Source organism: Chamaea fasciata, unplaced genomic scaffold (genome assembly GCF_029207755.1).
Source record: "Chamaea fasciata isolate MVZ Bird 193981 ecotype frontalis unplaced genomic scaffold, bChaFas1.0.hap1 SCAF_3, whole genome shotgun sequence".
Taxonomy (NCBI): Eukaryota; Metazoa; Chordata; class Aves; order Passeriformes; family Sylviidae; genus Chamaea; species Chamaea fasciata.
Window position 1 is genome coordinate 20695614 of NW_027094088.1, and position 18310 is coordinate 20713923.

General features: G+C 36.6%; 1 protein-coding gene across 1 annotated transcript in view; it reads left to right on the top strand.

Annotated features, from left to right (window-relative positions):
- The window catches only part of USH2A (usherin), a 380780-nt gene that overhangs the window by 75755 nt on the left and 286715 nt on the right, over window positions 1-18310 (top strand). Inside the window, exons 15-20 of the mRNA XM_066178272.1 lie at window positions 2289-2452; window positions 6413-6571; window positions 10105-10599; window positions 11964-12236; window positions 14484-14641; window positions 15958-16102. Coding sequence (XP_066034369.1) covers window positions 2289-2452; window positions 6413-6571; window positions 10105-10599; window positions 11964-12236; window positions 14484-14641; window positions 15958-16102 — 1394 coding nt within the window. The remainder of the gene's footprint in view (window positions 1-2288; window positions 2453-6412; window positions 6572-10104; window positions 10600-11963; window positions 12237-14483; window positions 14642-15957; window positions 16103-18310) is intronic.

The window sequence follows — 18310 nt, forward strand, 5'->3', positions numbered from 1 at the left end:
CTGTAGGGGTATTGCGTTTGATTGTCGTGTGTGAATGATAATCAAAACTAGAATAATCAGGAGATCCTTATTCATAAGAGCTGCAATAATTTACAGAAAAAATAAGAGAACCTTGTCTTTCTCTGTTTATCTGTCAGGAAACTAACATCCCCCCAATAAATAATCAGCATGTAATTGAAATAAAGAAATAATAATAAAATACTGTTTTACTGAGCAAATAGCAAATATTTTTTTTTTAACTGGACTGGGGTTTTAGTTAAAATACTCTAAACAAAACTTCTATTTAAAGGAGGATTTGGATGCACTGTCTGTAGATGAAAAGACTTTTGAAAAAATTGCCCTTTTCTCTTGGCTGTAAAAGAGAGCAAACTACAGTGTAGTGGTTTCCAAGAGAGAATGTATTTTATTTATTCTCAAAAGGATATTAGTCCATAAAACAAATTTGCAGCTTATTTTGCAGCTTTAGCTTTTATCAGCCTTTTTAAGGGTGTTGAGTGATTCCCCGGGAGATCACACAGCATGAACTGCTGTGGACTAAAGGAACTCTAATACAGGGAGCTCTGTGATAGGCAGAAAATGTTTGTGAAGAGTTTCCTTAAGCTTGTTTAAAAATCTGTCACATTTAATGCCTATTTCACTGATTATTGACCTGAATTTTAGTGTCCTAATGTGAAAATAGTTTCCACCTTTCCCTCCTCTCTCCCTGCCTTAAAAAGCTGATACCTAAACCATAATTGAACTTTTTTTTTTTTTTTTTTTTTTTTCTGCTTTCATGAAGATAGTTGGAAATACAGACCAAGATGTGATGGTGGTGATGGGGAAGATGGCAAAGTAACTTGTGTGCAGGCAGCACCCCACATTTCCTTGGGTTTGGGGAAACTGGCCAAGGAAAGATCAGCCAAATATAAATTGACTCTTGTTTAGTCTTAGGGTTAGCAGAATAAAGGGGACATAGCATGACTGCCATGGGCTTCTCTGGTACCTTGTTCTTTTTGCTGCTTCATCACCTTGGGACCTGGCATCTGGAGTAATTCAAAATTCCCTTGAGGCTGATGTTTCTTATGCCTGAGAATTGAAGTTTTCCAGCTCAGGACAAGGGGAGGGAAGTGCAGACTTCCCGGTATGTTTTACCTGCAATGTACCTTCCCACCTGTTTCCCAGACCATATTATTTTCAGAGCTTTTAGTCTTCAGCAATTAAATTATGGTGAAATTAGAATCTAAAGTATGAAGTTTTATTTGCCATTTTAGACTTTGTTATGAGTAATAATGGCAGTCTTTATTGCGTGGGGTAGCATTACAGTATTTGTAGTCATTTGCTTTGCTTAATTTCTGACATGTTTAAATTCTTTGAATATTTGTACAATCTGACATCAGTATCCGTGCTATAAATGAGTGTCAGTGGGGAAATAGTGTTTCTGGTGAAGAGCAAGTTGATCACAAGAGGTTTCACATGGAACAGCCAAAGCAGAAATTAATCCTGAAAGTATTCTACTGCTGCCAGAGAGATTTACAGACTTGAGGTGTGGCATTTGTGTGATACCAGTGCTATTAATTTTTTTGTTCTTTTTAATTTAAAAATAACTTACTTGCACATTTAATTAATTATTCAATTATTATTATATTAGTTATTTCAATTTTTGTCCTTCAGGCTGCAAAGAAATTGTGCTTTCTGTTGTAATATTTATATTTCTGCTGTTTTGTTTTCTGTCACTATTTTAATCTGAGTTTTTTTCTCCCAGTTTTGGTCACCATTCATTCTCCTTTATTCACGACATGTTATTCTTTTCAACCTGAAACTGCCTTTGTGGGCAAGAAATTAATTGAGTTACTTTTTCCACCTAAAGCCTAGTTTTCCCTGACATAGAAGGTTACCTATATTGTGCAGAAACCTCTTCAGCTGGTTGCATATGTATCACTGAACTTTGCATCTCTCAAGTAAGGTTGCCTGAGTAAGGATGCAGGACTGAGTGCATAATGAGGTTATTACCAAGCATTATTATCCAGTTTGTGTATGGATCAATATATATAAAAGCTCTTTAATTCTAAGCCATTTTTATATAAATTAGAATATTATTCTGGCAATGAAATATTTATTTTTATAGTGGGCACCTTTTTCGTAAGTTTTTTTTTAATCAGACTAATAGATTTCCTCCTCTGTTTCAGACTACTGAACTGTTTATGATGTTTTAATTATGTTGCCCAAGAATCATTTAAACAAAATCCTACTGTGCTTAACTGAAGTGTTGATGTGTGTTGATGACTTCCTTGATTTGTTTTTGTTTATAGATGTCAGCACTGTAATTGTCATCCTGCAGGAGCCATTAGTGGGACTTGTCATCTTGTTACTGGACAGTGTGTTTGTAAACAATTTGTAACTGGCTTGAAATGTGACAACTGTGTTCCTGACGCCAGTAATTTGGATGTCCACAACCTCTTTGGCTGCAGTAAAAGTAAGTGGATGTTAGGTCTTAAAAGCATGTCTTTCAAATTAAAGTTTTTAATTGATTTAGTGCGTATTGAATTAGGTCAGCAGTAATAAAACTGGGGTTTATTCCCTCCCCACCCCCAAATATAGGGTCACTGAAGTTCCGGTGATTTTTACTGTATCTTAGGATTGTTTTCTAGAGAGATGTATAAGGAATCCTTCGTGTTATACACACGTTAGGCTTGTAGTTTTACCCAGGGAGAAGTGACAACCCATAGTTTCCTTGCACATTTTCTTTGTAGTGATCAATCCAGAGTTCACCTTTTAGTCACATGAATGCAACAGCATTTGTACAACTTACAGCTTAGCCCCCTTTCCTGCCACTGACAAGAAGCAGGGCATCTGCCTTTAGAAGGTCTGAAGAACAGAAGGTCTCTTGAAAATCTGCTCCTGGTGATTAATTCCAAATATTCTCCTCAGTGCAATGTAGCTTTGTCTTCCTGGGGTGCTTTTTCAGTCAGTTTGGGAAAATATGTGATGTGATGTAACAGAGCATCATGAATTGCCTTGTGTGAGATGGGGCCTATATCGAGGGTGAGATCATGAATTCTACTGTAAAAAATTGCAATGGAACATCAGGATATGAAGATCACCAGCAGACAGTCTCCAAGCTTGCAGGGTTTTTAAAGGAGAAATGGCAAACGTGTATGTCATGAGAAAATTTGTGTACTTAAGTTGTCTTTGGGTTAATGTTCAGACATGGGTTTTGAGGGCATCATGTATGCAATGCCAAAGCTTGCCCGAAGGAGCTCAGCTTACTCTGGAAAAACTGTTACATTTTGGTGGCATCCTTACTGCCATGCACAGTTAACAGCCCAGCCTTGAAGTCCTGTAAGCAATGGGTGAGGAGCTCCACAGATGCTAAATGGACATTTCTGTCAGCAGGCCTAATTAATAATGGTCACAGTGGTCATACTGTGGCAGTTAGCTCAGGTAGCCGTGTGTAATGCAACAACAGGGTTAGAAGTTCCCAAATTATTTCTGGAATATGTTTCTGGATCTTCTTTCAAGAAAATATTTCTTTGTGTGTTCTGCATGGGTATTTATATGATGTTCATAACTGTAATATGTGAAAACCACAGATTTGCAAGCATAAATGTAAATGCAGAAACTGTTTACAGGTAGAGGCAGCTCTCACTTTGATATCAGTTTGTATTTCACTGTAAATCAGTTTACATTTCAAATAATATGCATTGTAGAATGCACAGCATTATGAATGGATGTCATAAAGAGACCGATTTCCAAAGACAAATCTTTTAACTTTCCTCAAAGTTTGGAAGTGTTTAAATAGTTTTACTTTATTTTTCCCTATAGTCTTCTGTAGAAGGCACGCTATCTATTCTTTGTTCAAGCAGTTGATTGGCTTGTTGTTTCTTTAAAAAATGTAAGATATTTCAATTGAATGTGTAATAATAATAATACATGGCACTTTTATGATGCTGTTCATCTTCAAAGTGCTTTACAAACATAAGCCAACCAACTCATTTGTGTTGGGATACACATTGGATAAAGGTCAATAGCAATTCAACTATAAAATTGATTAATAATAGTATGACATAGAGAAATAATATAATAGATTTTAGGTAGATTAAAATACATCAGGCAGTATTCTAAATGACAAGCGGAGTCCTCTTCTGGACACAGAGGATATAGCAATTGAAGTATTTTGGTTATTCATACCAAAATATTTGAACTATTGGCACACATATGGAGCTTTTCCTGGGATGGCATTTGTAGTTATTTTCATTGCAGAAGAGTATTTTGTTGACACATTCATTACTGGTTAGAAGTCTTTGCCAAGGGAAGCAAATGTAAGTTGATCTCACGGTCCAAATAGTGTTCTTTAAGGAAAAAGAACCTTTTCCTTAGCAAGTTTTCTACTTAGCAGTATCTTAGGTGCTGCGCAAAAATATGCAATAAAGTTCTTTGCTTACATATATAAAATTCAAGCCAGCAAACCTATGGAAGCAATATGCAATAGTGTGAGACTGCCAGTGGAGAATGAAGGCGATGCTGGTAAATTTCTGTGATTGCTCAGGTCTTTTAAGTATGTATTACATGGAGAGAAATTCTTTTAAATGCGAAAGGGATTTAGGAGCACTTGTTTCCTCTCATTCTCAAACTTTACTCCTGTAGACACTTTAGCATACATTCACTTCCTAAGTGAGAAGAACTCAAAAGCCCCAGATTGGCAGAAAAACGACCTATGCTTTTTAAGGGAAGATGATAATTATGTTCTGTTCCATCCGATGAATTTTAGAAATATTTGGTGCTATTTCTTGGCTGAGAGACTGCAGGAGAAGCAGGGCTTTTCATTATATTACTCTAAATAGACAGCTTCATCTCACTTTCTAGATTTGTATTAAAAACCTTTATATAGTGTCGCCCACTGTTTATAGCTTAAGTCGCTACATCTATCACTTGTGTGGTTTGAGGTCCTCATGACATTTTCTGTCTGTAACTTCATTCTTTGCTTCTTCACTCCTATTAGCTTGGCTGAATAGATTTTAGCAATTAACTTTTGGTGATAGTAAGCAAATATCCACATTATGAAGAAGATAATAGTTTATAAAAAGAAGAGAATAAATTCCATGCTTCTAATCTTGATGTTCTCACATAATACTTAATGTAGGGGTGGAAAGTTAATTGAGTGGTTCTGAATCCAGCTCATGGTAGCTTACTCCATATGCCAATTTCTGTGCTGCCCTTGGCTATTCTCATTCTTTGAGCAAAATGTTTTCCTCTAGATCCACACTCCCTTGGTGAAGAGGATGGAGAAATGGCACAGTCTGCCTTTGATAGCAGTTTCTGTCTGCCAAAACAGTCCTGTCTTGTTCTGTGCTGATGTACGGTGTAAGGAGAGACAGAGGATAGGGCTCTCCTCAGTGTAACTGGATTACTGCAGATCCTACAGCAAGCTGTGGACTCATGCTCTGACATGAATAAGAACATAAATATAGAATCATGGAATCCTCTAGGTTGGAAATGACCTTTGAGATAATTGAGCCCATCCATCAAAACATATGTTTATTTAAACATATGTTTAGTTATATATGTATATAAAGTTTAATTTCTGAGCATTAGCGATTATCTTAGGAAGGACCATGATCACACATTTGGATTACAAAACAGGCATAGGAGGGATTTCGAATGCTCTTTCTTAAAATGTGAGGTACTTGGCTTTTGAACTTCAAGTTTGTTTTTCTCTTTATTGATACTGGTGCAATTAAGTAACACATTTTTCAAAGTTAATGGAGGTGGTAGCAGAGTTGTATTTTCACAAATAAGCATGTCAAGCTGATTTCTTAAAATACCTTAAATACCTTGCTTTCATGGGTTTTAATTTCATTGGAAACAAATGGAAGTGAATTGCCTGCATAAACTTCAGAATTTTTCCCTTTATGTTTTTGTGATTTTATTACATTGAGTAAGCTTATTTTAACACTTCAGTAAAATCTGGACTTAGTTGGGCTTTTCATTTGTATTTTACTAGAGGAAGTTTTGCCTGGTCTGTGATAAAATGAAATGAATCCTCTGAAAAAATAAATCCTTATTGAGCTAGAAACTTCAATAAAGTGACCATATAAGTAGGTTCTCATTTTTTAGACGTCTTGAAATACATTAAAAAAACAAAAAGAACCTAACCCACCTGTTTGGAAAACTCTTTATTTTGGTGTGGAAAGGGGGATGACTTTTATTCATCATTTGTTTAAATATAAACACTTTTTTCATGGATAAAAAGCTTTGTTGGAAAGCATTTGGATGGATTAGTTTAGTCTATTAGTATCTTGCCCTGATGACTATGCATTTCATCAAAAGGTTTTTAGGGTGAAGAATGTTTAGCAGTTCTTTGCATTTTTCTTTAAATTTGTGTGATTACTGATTACCTTAATTTTTACATTCTCAGTCCTTGTGTATGTTTTAGCTCCTTTACAGCAACCGCCTCCTACCGGAGAAGTTCTCAATTCCTCTGTTATCAATCTTTCATGGAGTTCCCCTGACTCTCCAAATTCTAACAGGCTTATTTACCAGCTGTATAGGGATGAGGAAGAAATTTATACAACTGAAGACTACCATCCTTATAGTAAGTAAGGTGACAAAGATTTTTGTATATGTGTGTGTATCTATATCTATCTATATCTATATCTATATCTATATCTATATCTATATCTATATCTATATCTATATCTATGTGTGGTGTTTCTTAGCTATTTCTCATTCCTGTCATTATCATTCTCTATGGTTTTGACTACATTATCCCGTTTCCCTTGAATGAGTTACTGTTCTGTGTTATTAATTTTGCTTGAAAGGAATGAATAACCTAGTCTAAAATCTGGCAAACAGAATCACCCAAAATGGCTGATAATTATTTTACTTTTTAATCTGAAAAACTTTAAAATTGACTTACCATATTTTTAAAATTGAATTACCAATAAATAAAAGTATTTATTGAAGATATGCACTACTGCCAAAACCTAAGAGTCAGTCACAGATAAAGAATTTTGGTGAAGAGAAGAGGCCATAATATGCTTAAACTTCTTTTTTTCATCTTCTTGGTTTTAAACTGTTAACAGAAAGGAAAGCTTTTTGTGGCCTCTAACTTTTAGCACCTTCTGTTAAGCTCTCAGTGTAGCTCCTGATTTGTCTTTAGCAGCACCACTTCTTTCATGTTGAGGCTTGCCAAGGGATCCTCAGAAGGCAGTCCTAAAGGATTCGACACTCCGTCCAAGCTGGAAAGGCCATTTTGTGCTAATATTGATCCACTTATCAAAGAAAAGGAGATGGATTTGGATACTGTTTTTATGTATACATGGCACATGAGTGGTTTTTTTTGAGAGAATGGGTGTGATTTAATGCCACTAAGGTTTGACCTCTGTTCTAGGAACTTCTTCAGTTTGTTTTAGTTTCTTACCAATGCAGCATTAATGTTTTGCAGAAGTTGAGGCTCTCTAATTGTTGGTTTGTACCCTGGAGGGAAGAAAAAAAAAAAAAAGATATTTTTCAATGGAAGCCCAGATCCTTTGGAATGCACCTCACATTTCTGTGTTTTGTTCATGATTCAGTTTTACAGTTCATTACTACGTGACTTATGTTGTGAATTTGGGCACTCTGCAATACATACTGTGGAGAAAGATATGTGACCCCATGTAAGCATGGGATTAAGTGATTGAGAGGAAAAAAAATTAAAAAATTTAGAGAACTAATAGAGAATATTTGAACTCCTTAGATCGGTTTAAAGGCCTAACTTTAGTAAAAATATGAATTAATTTCGAAATAAAAACGATGATATTTCATTGTTATAAATCTATTTAGTAACGTACTTGAAACAGTGCATTGTTGAGGATGTTATTTCATTATTCTACCTACATACTTGGAAGAAAGCAAGAAAATTCTGGACATATATAACTGGATAATGAGCCGTTAACATGTTTCTATTTAACAAAACATTATCTTCTTAAAAACAGATTTGGTTTCACGTAACATTTTTGACATTTTCTGGAAATCCCCCTAATTAGTGATTTGAAATCATCTGCTGGCGTTTGGATATCAAAAATACATTGTTAATGCTGACAGGACTTCTCCAAATTTGTAATGCTTATGAGCTGAGAGTACATCTGGATTAACATTATCTTATGGCTAAATGAGTTTTATAGAAACATTGAACTTCCCAAGGAAAATTAAGAATAATCAGCATGGTGACGTGGATGATAGTATTGCAGAATGCCCAATGAAAACACTGTTTTCTTAACTGCTCTGGAAAACCTTAGCCTCAGGTTTTCAAGAGCAGTCTTGAGGATAAAATTAACTACTTGCTCTAAAATGTGAAAAAAACCCCAAAGTTACTAACAATTCTAACTCCAAATTGCGTTTTTTCAAATTACTTATAAACGTAACTAAATACAAAATCATAAACTCATTAAGAATGGAAAAGACCTCTAAGATCAGGAGTCAAATGTTTAAGCCAGCAATGCCACATCATCTCTAAGCCATACCCCAAGTGCTACATCATTTTTGAATACTTCCAGACATCTTGAGTCTACCACACTGCCAGACAGCTCATTCCAAAGCCTGAACAACCCTTTCCATGAAGAAATTTTTCCTAATATCTAATCTCCTAATACCAAATACCCAACCTCCTCTAGCACAATTTGAGGTCATTTCCTCTCATCCTATTACTTGAGAGAGGAGCCTGATCCTCAGGCTAAACCTCCTTTCAAGAAGTTGTAGAGAGTGATAAGGTCTTTCCTGAGCCTCCTTTGCTCCAGGCTGAACAACTCCAACTCCTCAGCAGCTCCTTATAGGACTTGTGCTCCAGACTCTTCTCCAGCTCTGTTGCCCTTCTCTGGACATACTCCAGCACCTCAATGCCTTTCTTGTAGTGGGGACCCAGAACTGAACACATGAGTTGAGGTGGGGCCTCCCCAGTTCCAAGTGCAGGGGGAGATGCTGCTGCATCTTCTGTCTGCTCACCACTAACACACAGGGAAGTCTCAGCAGCCTCTGTTCAACTGGCAGAATTGTTCCCCAGCCCTGCCTGAAGTACCATGGTTTGCAAGGCCTGAAGATGACATAATGTGGTCTCATTGTTGCTGGACTCCAGTGATAATGTTGTGATTGCTATAAGGAGTAGAAGTGCTGTAAGCATTTACTGGGCTGACTATGCTGCTTTTGTGCTACAATGCCAAAGGTTGAATATCTAGCAATACTCCAAGTTTTGTGGTCCTGTTCTTTAAGTTGTATTCAGGGCTGTCTTGCCAGTGTGGATGTACAGAGAGAACGCAGAAATAGCTTCATCCACTTTATTTGCTTTGCAAAATTTTATGAGTATCTGTGCTCTGACACATAATATATTTCTCAATGTTAACTATTTCTTAAGGCAAAAGAATGTATGGTGTTACGGTTGTACATAAATTCATACTGTGCTGTGATGACTAAGATGTATAACTGCTTCTGGGATATGCACAGGAGCTGTTAATGGCCATTGGTACTAAAAAGATGCTAAAAAGCTACTAACTAAGAATAATGGAAGGTAGGGGTGAGGAAGGTAAATATAACCTTTGTATATACCTTTTTAATAATTATTTGCACTTTTGTTTCACTTCATATCCAAGATCAAATGCTTTTCAAATTAGGTATTAAACATTGTAGGAGTGAGGAAGTGAAAGCACACAAAGTTGAAATGTTTGGTCTAATGCCATCAAATTGATCAAAAACAGAGGTCTGAAAGTTTGCACAATGGTTTGGATTCTTTTTTCTAAATTATATTCACTAATATTGATGCTAATTTACATTTGAAATAATTATTTTGAAGAAAAAGAGGAATGAGAAGATAATTGTATTAATCTTCATAATTAAAGCAGGATCTAGAAGTTCAGTGGAAAAATAATTTGCCTAATGATGCTAATGTGCAGTGGAAGGTAATAAAGGATAAAGGGGATCTTTTTTTTCCTATGCTAAAAAAATCTGAGAACCTGCAATATTTATAATCCCAAGAAGAGCATGTGAACAGGCATAAATATGTCTTGGATTAGGGCTGGATAGACTTTAGGTATAGCAATTGAGATTATTTTTAATGTCCTAGACTGATACAGTTTTCTTCTCACTTGTTTGTTTCAGGTGTTCAGACCTTCACCGATACCATGTTAGCTCCATATACCTTCTACTCCTATTATATCCAAGCCAGCAACGTTCATGGTTTTACAAGAAGTGACTCAGTGACATACAGAACAAAATCTGGGACACCTATAGGAAGCTTGGATTTAAATCCTGTCTTTCCTGTTAGTCACCACTCTGTTTTACTTTACTGGACAAGTGTCTCCAATGACTCTGGGCCCATAGAGAAATACATTTTGACTTGTACTAACTCAGTTGATCTGCAGCCTTGCGGTCAGTATGAAGGCTTAAAGACTTCAGCAATTATTTGGAATCTCATTCCATTTACAAAGTATGTTTTTTCTGTGCAAGCTTGTACTAGTGGAGGCTGCTTAAAGAGCCAGCCAGTAACTGTAGTTACTGCACAGGCTCCTCCAGAAGGGCTACACCCACCGACTGTAGAAACCATCAGCTCTACAGAACTGGCTGTGGAATGGTCACCACCTGAGAAACCAAATGGTAGGATATTGTGTTTACTTTTGTCAAAGTCTTCGCAAGGGAAAAGCAGCATTTCCTCAAATCTCATTAGAATATCCTTGTCCATGTGCCATACACTGGGAAACGAAGTAAGGCATTTTCCTAATTTGCCTATTTGCCATTAAGTTTATCCCCAGAGTCTGTGTTTTGTTCTTCTGGAGTCCAGAAATCCACTGACTGCTGGGTCCAGGATTTAGCACTCAGTGGCATCTGCTGCAGCAAAAATCGCATTTATAAACAAACATTTGCAGTAAAATTAATTTTTTCCTAATTTGCCAGATTGCTTAGTTCAGACAGATGTGGTAGTATTGCCTGACAAAAAATAAATAAGCAGATAACAGTCATGGAAAAAAATCTAAGAATTAACAGAGAAGTCTGTTTTTGAAACCATCCGTCATGTGCAGTAGCCAATTTTATTACCAGTATAACTTTGTTAGGGATTAGGTGATTGCCAAGAGTTGCTGGTCTAACTTGTGTAATAATATTTTAGGTTTTTGAAACTGAGAACACAGCTGTTGTAGGGTACTTCTGTGATACCACAGATTTTCTTGGTAAAACTATCTTTTAACAATGGAGTTTTGTGAACTCGCACTAATGTGCACAAGTATTTGTGCATGTCAAAACAAACATTTTTATCTGTTCACTGAATGGGCATCTGTCTTTGGGGAGCTCAGCTTTCACTTTGAGCATCTCATTTTCCAACTATTTCCAGATTGGACAGGAAGAATGCCCACACAAGAATAACTATGTACTTAGAGGGGCAGTTTTTACAATGCAGGTCATGATATTTGCTGTTGGCACCTCAACCTGTGTCATGCACTCTTCATAGTCCATAGCCATGACACGCATCTAACGGCTAGCACAAGCAGATTTAAGCAGTATTCTCATATTTGCCTCGATGTCTGGTCAGATTTCCTGGTCTCTCCAAAGACAAAGAGAAAAGCTCTTTCTCCCAAGCAATCTCTCTACTTTAGTGCATGAAAACAGACCCAAATACATAAATTTTATGGCAATTTTATCCTGTCTTTGCAAGAAATCTCTGATCAGAACTACTTTCATGATCCAACCTAAATCATGTATTACTTCATATTGCAACACTGATTGGTTTTTTTTTTATTACCCCAGAGTGGTGAGGCCTTCCTGTGTACATAATAAGTTTGCATTGATATAAAACTGATGAACACGTCTTTCCTATCCAGTAATATGTTTTAAAATGTTGGCATTTAAATTATGAAAATGTCATTCAAAAGTTCTCTTCTCTTTGTCTTAGAAAAAAAAGTTTGTATTATAGTAGAAATCCAGATATCTTTTAAATTCACTAATTTTTTCTGGCCTTTTTTTTCTAGGTATAATTATAAGATATGAACTTTACATGAGGAAAAAATTAAAATCAGCTGGGAACTTCCTTCCTCCTGAAATTCGTATTTTTCAAAGCAGTGGATGGCTCAGTCCTCAACCAGTTGTGGAATCTCAGAATGAAAATGCCTTGGCTCCACCACAGACCAGTACCACAGTAGTTGATCTGGAACCATTCACAGAGTATGAATTTTATGTGCTAGCAGTAAACATGGCAGGTAGCATATCTTCAGATTGGATATCAGGACAAACAGGAGAGGCTGGTAAGCACTGGTTTGAATTTATTTGATAGAAATGAAAGGAAAATGTAGAGTAGCATGTATTCTTGATTTTCGATAAAAGTGTCTAGTGGTGGTTATCTAGGGATAAATTCACATTTTTAACAAATTAAAGATAGGTCAGATTATCTCAGAACTGAGCATGAAAAGCAAAAGTATCTTTTCACCATAATTTCATGTTATGGTGAGGAAAATAATCCATGTCAATTAACCCTAAATTTAAACTACAAGTTTGAAAAAGATACCAAGCAGTGTTTTAATTTGAAGACCTTGAGAGGATTACCTTTTCAGGAGTATAGTGCTTGAAACTGCTGCTGAGACCCCAGTAGTGAGAGATACCTCCATTCAGATTAAGGTTCAAATGAGACCATATGCCAAAGTCAACAACATGGATTTTATTTAACAATAAGTGTGATGTGTAGAGATAGAAAGGGAAAAGGAAGGGGGGAAAGAGAGTGATCAACAGAAGTTAGTTACCACCCATGGATCCAGCAGTGTCTTGCTGGTCCTTCTTCACTCTGGTCTTCTTGGTGGTGATTCTGAAGTCATTCAAAATTTTTCAGTAATTATACATTTCAGCAAATAAAGGAACTAATGCTCATTGGTTGGACAGTTCTCTTATTCTATTGGTTGAATGATTCCCTTGCTTCTAATGCTAATTAGTCCACATGCTCAGTGATTCTCTTTTTTTGAGTCAGTGGGTTTCCTGAGTTGATGGGCTGTGAGTTGGTGGTTATGATCTGTGATGGAATTACTTTTACCCAGTCGGAGCTGATTTCAGGACAGTTGCCAAGTTGGCTTTTGTTGTGGTCCATAAATCCTGCATTCTTTGTGTCTACTATCGGTGATACATTCTTCTTCCCAAGGTTTTTTAACCTCCAGCTGGGTCTGAGATAATATCTGGACAATAGTACCATCTTTATCTTATGTCAAATTCTTGCTATGGTGGCTTATCTTACAGTCCAGGTTCCAGGTATCCAGAAAAGCATATTCAGGGTAGCTTTAGTGGTTCTTGGCGTTTGCAAAAGCCGTCTGTCCCATGACTTGGGATGATCTTTGACTGGTGATTTGTGTGTGAGCAGTTGCTTCTTCACACAGTTTGCTGAAGTGGGAATTTTTGTCTGGGCACGTTTAACCAGAAGGAGCAAAGCAGATCTCACATGCACCAGGCCTGGAGTTAACACCATCCTGTTGCTTCCTTCTGTGCCTATCTCATGGCAAAGTCTTTTGTGTTTGAGACAGCCAGCTGTGCTTTAACTCCTTACAACTCTTTGTGTGCTTTTATAGAGGCCAGGCATCATAATATGTCCCCTTTTATCAAAGTGTAACCAGTTTGCAACCTCTCATATTACGACCCTTCTCTTCAGATTTTCTAAAGGGTTTTTCCACTTGACATATTATTTGAAATATCAGCAATTTATTTCAATGCTTTCAGTAGAAATCTATGGTTTTCTTTCTGATAGAGCCCAGGGTTAACAATTAAACATCTCTCTTACGTTTCTTAAGCTTTTGTTTGGTGTTAGCTTGAACATCATGTGCTCTGTCATTTGCTCCAGCAAAACAGCAGGCTAAACTAATTCCTCCTTCAAAATGAGCAGTTTTGCTTATCTGTTCCTACATATTGTATGTTATAAAAGTGTTAAATTGTATTTGGGAAGAGGTCCATTAGTGCAGTCGTTTGTACGTAGCAGAAGTGCTGTGAGTTGGTATCCTATTATTACAGAGGAATCAGGTGGGGATTTAACTGCAGTGCAAACAATCCTTTAACAGATTTACTATGGAAGACAGGGGAACTGTTTTGTGAGAAGTGAGAGACATGTTAATTTCAAACTGGCCTAGCAAACAGAATCGCTTTTAAGATGCTGAAGTATTGAACACTTTTTGCTTTTATCAGTTTTTTCCCATGTTGCATGAAGTTTTTCTTCAAGGCCTTTTCATTCGTATGTACTTTCCTACCTGCTACAGGGGATAGGACTGTAGTGTTGATTAGTATTTCTTTGAAGACACAGGCAGAGTTTTAATCTGCATTCACAGCCAGAGCAGAAAACAGGAGAATGATGAGTGAAGTACGTACCAAAATAAGGTGAAAATTCCAGCTAGACTGGAAAATAAGGTTAGAAAGGGAAAAGAAATGATTGTCTGAAATAGTGTTTTACAAGTACAATGAGGACACTTGCATTATGCATATTGCTCATTTATTTTATTAATATTATTAATTTAACTTTATTTCAGCCCCAGTGTTCATGCCATCTCCATCAGTATTCCCTCTTTCACCATATTCCCTTAATGTGTCTTGGGAAAAACCTGAAGATAACGAATCAAGAGGAGAAGTGATGGGGTATAGCATCAGTTTGATGGCTGAACAAAGGTCTTTGCCACCATTTTCCCAGGTATTACTGTTAGTTACACTAAGTTTTTCCTAACTGTTTTCCTAACTGTTCCTACATTAGTTATTACCTAACTGGTAATAATAAAATTGATAAAACCTGAGGTCCTCTGAGGTGTTGTGATGAATTTTTTCCCTGGTTTGTTGTGTATTCTCTGATCTAGCTTTTCCACCTACAGGTTTGATGTAGTGTTATATACTACTTCTGTGTTTTAAGTTGTCTTTCTGATCTAACTTGTTTTCAGTAGCAGGTGAGATTCAAAATTAGGAGGGATGAATTTGTGCAACAAAATTTAAATTACCTTGATAATTGTATTTACTGGTTCTGTATTGTTGCTGTATTTGCTAATATGCCTAAAGTTATATTATGTTGTAGGTATCTACATTTCCCTTAGGAAGGTACTTGTCTGGATGAGTTTTTGAAGTGGGGAAACCTAAAATACTGGAAAGAAACAAATTTAAAAAGCCACAAATTATGCGACCTTAAAATACTGTTGTATCGTTTGAATGACTGTGTTTGGCAAACAAATGTCATGGCATTAGTACTAAGCAGAAAGCTTAGGAATGAGCGAAAACAAGATACATAATCAGAATGTGGGAGTGGGATCTGGCGCTCTCATGTTGTGTTTTTCATTCAGACCTGATTTTGTCTTTTGGTATTACCACAGATGGGCCTCAGTTTATTTGCTTATCAACGGGGGATACTACTGTTCTCGGGGCTGTTGTAACACTACATAAATGCCAGTCGCTTCCGGTTTCTGGCTTGCAAGATGCTTCACGCAAAACAAAAATAAAAATCTGATAACAAAAATATCTTAAATGCTACAGTTCATTTAGTTCCCCTCCCACTGTTAGCTCATAGTGATGTTAAAGTAAAGCAGATGCAAGTGTTTGTAGGTATTTGTTATTCCCCTCCCTCCTAATGCCTGCTAATCATGACACTTCTTAAATGGTGGTCAGATTTCACAACTTAATAGTGTCATTTTTGTCATCTCAATTGTAGCTGCACTGTTTGTAGTGATAACTGCACCACCACACAGTTTTATGAGGCAATAACTTTGTTTCCTCATTTATCCACTCAGGAACTGGCTTATTACCTCATAAAACAGTGTGATGGGAAGTATTATCACCTAAATCTCTGCTTGTTCAGACCCTCCAAAATAATCCTTTCCCTTAGTTGGTCTATTCAGGCTTTCTCACATCTGAGTGAAGGAATCTGCAAGTTCAGAGACAAGTTTCTTATTAGTGCACATGTCATCAAATGACAGGAATGAAAATGTTATTAACCAACTGTTGTCTTCCAATCTGTTTGCTTTGCAGGTTTTGCATATAGCTGAGGCTCACGAGCTCTCCTACATAGCAACGGGATTAAAACCTTACAGGACGTACAACTTTACTGTTACTCTCTGCAATCAAATTGGTTGTGTAACCAGTGAGCCAGGCATGGGGCAAACCTTGGCAGCTGGTAAGGAAACAATCTGTAGCAAAGTGCAAAGCTGACACATGGTTTACTAATGAATACCATGATGATGGTCCTAGTTTGATGCACAGTGGCAGGGGTAGGTGTTGCATTAATACAAAGTGACTTGCTTAATTATTATTTGTTTCTATTGACAGATTAAACCCAAAACGTTATCAGTGGAGGTTTAGGGTACTCTGCCATGGCAGTAGGATTTGTGTGCTGCTCTCTCAGTTGCAAGTTATGATATGTATAGTTTTTGTTCATGTTTGTTTTAACGGCGAAGGTTCATAAATGTGGCTTCATCCACTCATTCATTTATGATGCTAAGAAATTGTTAATTTGTTGTTGGGAATTTTCAGTGTGTGTTTGCATAACAAGAAACGTAAAATGCTCCAGCTGTGCCAATGCCTTGCTTAACAGATGCAGAAGGAGTTGCATGGCTTTAAGAGTAACATAAGTACATAGTGTATTTGTGTGTCTAAATCAGAAGCAACATACATGCTTTGGTTCTGCTTTTTTGAAAATTTAGCCCCTGAGAGTTGAGATTTTGCTTTGTAGATATGTATGTATATATCTATGGGAACCGTGCTAAAGGAACTGCATATATGTTCCTGTGCACCTTAATACATTTTTAATCTTCAAGTTAATATCAGTAGCATTGGCATGGATTTCAAAGGTACTGTCTACAAATTTAGGGGAAAATACACCTAAGCCCAGAACAGAGATGGAGAAAGCCTGTATTTACTTTTAAGAAAGGACTGGCATAAATTCACTTCTTGGACATGGGGTGTTCAAGAGGGTTTTAGGAGAGAAAATATTAGGAATATCAGCTTTACAATCTCCTTATTCCTGGAATGAGGTAGTCAGTATGGTTTCTTTAATACTGTAAATACAAGCTCAGCCCATGCTATGTGACATACCGATGGTCATCTGAAGAGAGCTGAACACTTATCATAGTGGTTTCCTTTTGTATAGGCATTTAAAATACGTTAATTAATTTCACAATAATAGCTAAAATGCTCAAATAAAAATGTTAAACAATTAGAACTAAAAATGTTAAGCAATTAATGGTGTTGTCATATTGATGCTATGATGATGATCGTTGCAATTACCTCTCTCATGTAATTTTTCTCACATAAAAAAAAATATGAAATTTTCTGCTGAAGTGAAATTTAAGGTGTTGGGATATTGCCTCTAGTCTGTCCTCAATTCTTCATGTCTATTTATTTCATTGCCTTACCATTTATTTTCAAGTGGAAGGCTGGCCGTATACAGAACCTCCTACTTGTATGGCTTTTTCCATTCCACACAGCCATCAGGAACAGTGTTCCAGTCTGTGCTGATAACCATGGAAACAAATATTGCCTAAACAGCACACCTTATTACTACAAATGATCCAACTTTGCATTTATACATTTATTAAAAGATTCAGGAAGAATAGCTTAGTTATGCTTGACAGCTTGTTTATGACCATCTCCTCCCTGGTTGTGTTAATACTCAGAGGCCTATCACATTAGAGAAGACAGGAGAATACAAAATAGCATAGCAGGTATGTCCCCATTTATTAGCTGTTTTGCAGTGAAGCCTTTTCATACTTACTGCTGTAAGCCTTGAAAGAAAAGAATCAGTGCTGTATTGTGTTCCTTTTATGTTTTTAGAGCACGTTATTGCAATGTCTTATACTTTGGCAAACTGAAAAATGAAAAACTCACATTTTGCATGCAACTTTGTCTTCCACAAGTCACATTTTTTGTTCCTGGAGATATTTGTTTCATCTTATCCACGCAGGGTTTTTTTTGTGTGTGGCTTTGTTTATTTGTTTTGTGTGAGGTTTGTTGTTTTGTTTTTTTTTTTTCCTTTTTGCGTGTGTGTACACGTTTCATTATGTGAGGTTCTGTAAAACTGTTTCCAAAGACAATTTAAAAGAGGCACTACTTACATGATAACGATCAAAGGGAATTAAAACTTGAAACGAAGTTGGGAAAACCAATCCCTGACATATGTAAAAACAGATAATCAAGTCTTAGTCCATTTCTATCCTTTCTTTTTTTGTCATTGAAAATTGAAAAATGGAATTAAAATTGTCTTTCTAGGACTGCTGGGGAGTTTTTTTATGGAGGAATGTCTCCCTGGCAAACAGACAGCTTTCCTGGCTGGATGCCAGGCCCCCTCCATGCCCTGGCAAAGGCAGCTTTTTGGAGGAAGTCTTGA